The sequence below is a fragment of the Tripterygium wilfordii genome, chromosome 9 (assembly GCF_013401445.1).
Source record: "Tripterygium wilfordii isolate XIE 37 chromosome 9, ASM1340144v1, whole genome shotgun sequence".
Lineage (NCBI taxonomy): Eukaryota > Viridiplantae > Streptophyta > Magnoliopsida > Celastrales > Celastraceae > Tripterygium > Tripterygium wilfordii.
The window spans coordinates 14,284,846-14,290,758 of NC_052240.1; the positions used below are offsets into that span (position 1 = coordinate 14,284,846).

Consider the following 5,913-nt stretch of genomic DNA (forward strand, 5'->3'; position numbering starts at 1 on the left):
TTTTTTCTTTCTTTTTTAACTCTCCATCATAAAGGATTCCACAAAATCAGTGAGGAACTTCTCTCCGTGGTGTTTCTTAAGGAATAAGAATCAATCAATTATCTTTTATTATTATTTTATTTATTTTTGAAGATAAAATTAGAGGAAAAAAAGATAGATCTTTTATCCGGCTGGGCTTCTGGTAGATGATTTTTTTTATAGTAGGGGTGGAATTCTAATAAAGATCAAATTTAGTATCGTAAACAAATCCTAATCCAACTACATTAAAAAAACAATATATTTAAATCTAAAATCAGCGTAGTTAGGTCAAACACGCGCAACGTACTCGTCGAAAAAACGACCATATTTTAAGGTTCAGACTGTTGAGTTAAATCTGTCTCTCTCGGGTTTTGATTCCGCCTCCTGCAACTTGTTCCCCTTCATTGCTTCCTCTGTAAGGTATCTAATCGGAACTTCCATCTAGAATTAATTATATATATATAATTTTTTCTCTCTTTATCATTTAGTTCTGTTGTTTTTAACTTTTGATTCATTTGTTCAAGTCTACTGCTGTATATTTGTACTACATAAGTGGTATGGATATGTTTCTGCTTTGTGCTAAATCTGTATCTTTCTCAGGGTTTTGATTCCGCCCGCAACTTGTTCCCCTTCATAGCTTGCTTACTAAATATCTGATCTGAACTTGCATCTCGAATTAGTTATGTTTTGTTTTTTGCTTTATATAATAATATACTTTAGATATAAATTTGACTTAATTATTTCGTACAAGTAAGTCTACTCTTCTGAGTCCTCCAAAGAAAGCATGCAACTATGTTCCTCTTCATTGCCTGCTCTCGAACTGCTGAGCTTGCTTGCATCTCGAATTAATTGTGTTTATTTATATATAAATTTGACTTATTTGTTGAATTTTTTGTCTTTTTTGTGATTAATAATTGCTGTGTTGGAGTGATAGGGATTCCGATGGCAACGAAGCATGCGGTATTCCTTGCCAAGAGAGACCGTCTCCGCCAGATTGAGTCAAAGGTTCGAAGTTGGTGGGAAGACAAAAGTGTTTCTAGTTCCCAAACTTCATACAAGAAATTTTTAACAGGGATTATGTCGAAACCTTACTGGCCTTGGGGGTTTCAGTATAACTCTGAGAATAGGTTCAAATCCACCGTCAATTTTCCTTCACCCGGAGAAGCTGTCAGGGCATTTTCTGCTGATGCCACACTATTTACTATTGCCGATCATTCTGCTGACAGTGTCGATCCTCGGAATTTAACCAAAACTCTATCCTCTGTAGTTATGCAGCTTACTCAAGAGATTGAATGGGTGGAAGAGGTTTTGGCTGCAGATCAATCCTCCTTCCGAACGGGTTCCCCATCTAGTTTTCCAGACAGGGCCTTCGAGAACCAGATGAATCTTGCTGTCAAAATCACCAAAATACATTTCCATAAGCCTAGCTTCTGTTATCTTCAGAATGCCAGGGATTTGTACAGCTTTTCATGTGGCAGTGGTGGTGGTGGCATGAACCATGAGTTAGTGTGGCGTTATATGGACGTTCAGACGCGCCTAATGACTCCAATTTGCCCCCATTATGCCGACTACGTTTGGAGGGAGCTTTTGAAGAAGGATGGCCCTGTGATGAAAGCGGGTTTTCCAGCTGCACCTTCTCCTGATATGAACCTCCATGCAGCCAATGAGTATTTGCACGATGTAATTATAATGATTAATCGAAAGGCTTCTAGAGACAAGAAAATTACTGAAGAAAATAAGAAGGCGACATCATGCCTGATATATGTCAAGGAGCAGGATTATGAAGAGAGACAAGAGTTGTTGAGAATGGTTCAAAGCAAACGCGATAATAAGTCTTGTACTTTTGGAGACTTGGAGGAATTTTATATGGCGAGTCCATCTTGGGAGAGCAAGGTTATAGAGGGGAATATTGACTTGATTAAGAGACTAACTGGTCTTGAAGACGTGCAAGCATTGTCTGCCACTGACCTTGATGCCCTTGCCAAAGCTGGTCCTCTGTTCTCAAAGCTATATGAAAAACCTCCATTCCCTGGGCATCCGACTGTCATCCTCTTGACCAGGTAATGCGAGTTCTACTGTGGCGGAATTTTGTGCAAATGAATAAAGTTTTTGATGTGATCATTCGTTATACTTAACACAATAAAAACAAGTTTTATATTATTGCAGATGAAGAATAAGGTGATAGAGGTTTGAAGCACAAGTAGTTAGCTGGTTGGGGTGAGCTTGGAAGAGCCTAGTAGTAGTGGTTTGTAGTATGTTGGTTTTATCTATCTAGTCTTTATTTCTATTACTTTGTAGGTCTTCTGTTCAAATCTACTACTATATGCATAGTAGTAGTAGTAGTTTTCTTTTTGGCTTGTTTTAGAGTTGTCATCTTAATTTGTTCAGTTTCACTATCTGGTACTATCTTTCATCTTTTAAGGTCCTATAAATCATTGTTATGCAACTATATGACTGCCTGCCTGAAAAATGATGGAATGTTAAGATAACACTTAATAGAGGAACCTCAATACCTGGCCCGGAGGCCGGAGGTGCATCGAGTGATGAAAATGCTCTAACTAGGCCAGATATTGCCTTCCTGGGTTTGGCCCAAAAGCCTGTCGAAACTCATGAAACAAAACAGAGAGGAAGTGATAAGATGGGAAGTACTGGACTTTTAGGCCCATTTTCAGGTCTAAGTCCAGAATGGGCCTCGTAAACCCTCTGTAGGTTTGGCCCAAGTCTGAGCCCATCTGCTTCTCCCGATGTGGCTTGTCCAGGCCCATTTAGGTACGACAAGCCTTTCCGGGAGATTGTTTGCACAAATTGTTATTCCAATAAGCAGAACCTGTCCGAACCGTCACTAACAAGGAAACATGGTTTAGACATTTTGCTTAAGAAGAGAGCGATCACCTCTTTCTTTCCTTTCCTAATGTGATGTGTCTCTCTTCCCCATCGCTTACATAGACAGTACAGTATAGTTACAGCTATGCGTTAGGTCACACAAATCGGCACAATGAGCAATCCAGACAAATCTTAAATCCTTAAATGACATTAACTTACATCTAGAATGACGTTACACTACGAAGCATAAGAAACTTACATCTAAAAGAACATACTACTGACACCCCAATGTGGAAACAATAAGATAGAGACACCATCATTTTCCTTTTCTCCGCTATTAAAACTAAATTCAATTGTTCCATAAAAAAAAAAAAAACTAAATTCAATTGTTAAAAAAGTATGCCAAAAAAAAAAAATTACTTCTCGGATTCGCCTAAAAGCCTCCCAGCTTCCTCATCAGCCTGTGCTGCCTTTTTCTGCGCCTCCTTGGCCTTCAAGGCCTGCAATTTCGAGTGATTGTAGTATCCAACTCCCAAGAAGGCCAGTCCATACCCGACCAAATTGATGGGCGTCACAGTGTCCTTAATCACCGACCAAGAGAAGGCAATCAAAAGCCAATCCTTCACCACGCCGGCCACATTCATCGTCAACGCCGACGTCTTCCCGACAAGCAAGAACACAGCAAGATTCAGGGCAAAAGCACACAACGAATTGGTACCAAAGATCACAAAATCGAAATGGAAACTCATCGTCTCCCTCAAAACAGGGTACTCAACAAAGATCCATGGCAGAAACAGGAAGACCAGGCAACAAGGAGCAACGTAATACAAAGATGTGATCGGATTCAAGGTGATCCCTTTAGATGTAAGCAAGATTTGGATCATAACCAACCTTGTAGCCTCAAAAGCGACCGCACCCAGTTGCAGAATCACACCCCAAGTATCGAATCTGGCCTCACCATAAGCCGCAATGCCGACTCCGAGCGAGATTGAGACCATGTTCATCATGGTGTCACTCTTGAAAGTCTCCTTCTTGAAAAGGACTCCGATAGAGTACACGGCGACCGGCATCAAGGCCTTCAACATCTGAATGAATGAGACAGACAGATATATATAAGCCGAATTAGAGAGCCAGAGAGAAAGAGAATACAGAGCTCCGATGGGGACGACGGAGGAGAAGTAGAGATCCCAAGACATCGTGACCGGCTCGACCAATTTGAAGACCTTGATCAAGAGAACAGCTAGCGTTGCACAGAATGACATGTGGATCATGGTCAGCGAGATCGGAAATGGCCAATTGTACATCTTCTTGTCCAAGATGTACTTGTTGTAGACGATGACCGTGAAAGAGAGGCAGATCCAGATCCCGACATAGGTGTAGGAGAGCAAGATCTTCTTCAAGACGCCGTCGCTTAATGACCCACCCTTTCCCATTGTCGCCGCTGCGGAAGACAAAGGAGCTCTGGTGAGAGAGGGAGAGAGACTAAAAGGTCTAAGCTCTGTGTTGTATTTGGAGCTCTGATGATAGAGGGAGAGAGACGAAACGGTCTAAACTCTTGTCACGGTGAGAGAGAGAGATTGCCAGATTGGAGAGAGTGGAGGGGTTTTGTTTGGTTATCTGATTTGGGACTTTCTTTGTCCGTTGTGTAGTTAAATAATTAAATTCAAGGAATAATTGGGCCTTAAATGGGCTCTTTGATATTATTTAATGGATTTTCTTAATTTATTTAATAATTTATTAATTTTCCAATAATGGATAGGTCAATTGCGAATTTGAGATTTGGTTGATAAATAAGATGATGAGGGCCTTAATTACTTTCTTTAATTGTGCCTCCGTATTAATCAACTAAACTTTTACTAATCTTAGTGTTTATTATGTAGTATGTACACTAGTCTTCAAAACTAAATACGTTTTGCTCCAACTAGTTTTCACTTTTCTAGATGGGCTTCGCCTAAGGGCCGGCCCATTAATGAGAATTTTAGTTGTTTTTTTTTTCAACCGTTTACTACACAAATTGTCGATAAATCGATTGTGTCGGAGCATAAATCCCGAAACAAAAGACAAGATCAGTCACGTGGGGACGACTTCTAGTTAAGGTGATGGACATGTTAAGAGTATAGACGCCCACTAAGGTCACAATTTTGTTCAATAACTTTCTTCTTCATAACAATACCTTCCAATCACTAAAAGTTGTCTTAAAACATTATACTACGAAATCTTCTTAGACTACTTCAACAAAAGTACCCTTCTACCTTTTCAAAACTTTTTTTTTTCCCTTCTCGTATTAGAAGGTTTTAATTTTAACATAACTAATAAAGACTCCTAATCTCATTTTAAATAATGTTTTTTGTTAATATGTTTGGAATGATTTGTATTTGATTGAGACTCAAATTGGGTTGGTTTAGTTCAACTAGACATTCTTGCTTGAAATCCCAAATTCTATTTTATTTTACATGATTAATTTTTGTGGTGGAGCTATGAAAAATAGGCGGAGTTAATACTAACCAAGCATAAATACATAGATAAAGCTTCCCACACCTTTTATTGCATAAAATAATATGGTCCATGTATAGAATAGACACCGTTTTTTTTGCTCACAATCACATTGACTATTCTATATTTCTTTTCATATACAAAGATGGGGACTTCATGGTTTGCACATCAAATTTGGGCTCTTTTTTTTTTTTAAAAAAAAGGTTTTATTGACCAACTCCACTTGCTCTCAACTCTCAATTCCCCACATTTGTTATTTCAGAGTTGAAAAAGTTGCTACGTGAATGACATCCAAACCAACCTTTGATATTAGTGTAAAGCTTGCTTTAATTTGATTAATCAACATCACATAATTAAGCAATTAAAATAACATAATTATATTATCCAAGTGCTAAAGAAGTGGTATGAAACGAAGCTTAAATGACCATTTTGAGTCCAATCAAATAAGTCCCACTTTTAAATATAAAGGCCCAATGATAAATACAAAAGCCCAAAAAAATTTGATTAGATCCAACGGGCTTAATAATGACTCAAACAAACAAACAAATCATAGGCTTCTAATACATCAAAAGCCCATCG

General features: G+C 38.6%; 2 protein-coding genes across 2 annotated transcripts; one reads left to right on the forward strand and one right to left on the reverse strand.

Annotated features, from left to right (window-relative positions):
* The first annotated feature begins 375 nt into the window (after positions 1-375).
* Positions 376-2,467, forward strand: LOC120006455 (leucine--tRNA ligase, cytoplasmic-like). The gene is made up of 3 exons (XM_038856501.1): positions 376-438; positions 953-2,078; positions 2,185-2,467. Exons 2-3 carry the CDS (start codon positions 961-963, stop codon positions 2,186-2,188), a joined length of 1,122 nt encoding a protein of 373 aa, XP_038712429.1. The 5' UTR covers positions 376-438; positions 953-960; the 3' UTR covers positions 2,189-2,467.
* Positions 2,468-3,019: 552 nt separating this feature from the next.
* On the reverse strand, positions 3,020-4,439 carry LOC120004781 (probable sugar phosphate/phosphate translocator At5g25400). The gene has a single exon (XM_038854078.1). It carries the CDS (start codon positions 4,272-4,274, stop codon positions 3,258-3,260), a length of 1,017 nt encoding a protein of 338 aa, XP_038710006.1. The 5' UTR covers positions 4,275-4,439; the 3' UTR covers positions 3,020-3,257.
* Between the last annotated feature and the right edge of the window lie 1,474 nt (positions 4,440-5,913).

Bases quoted from the DNA above. Each gene is read 5' to 3' on its own strand.
- LOC120004781 (XM_038854078.1), bottom strand. From the start codon at position 4,274: ATGGGAAAGGGTGGGTCATTAAGCGACGGCGTCTTGAAGAAGATCTTG.
- LOC120006455 (XM_038856501.1), top strand. From the start codon at position 961: ATGGCAACGAAGCATGCGGTATTCCTTGCCAAGAGAGACCGTCTCCGC.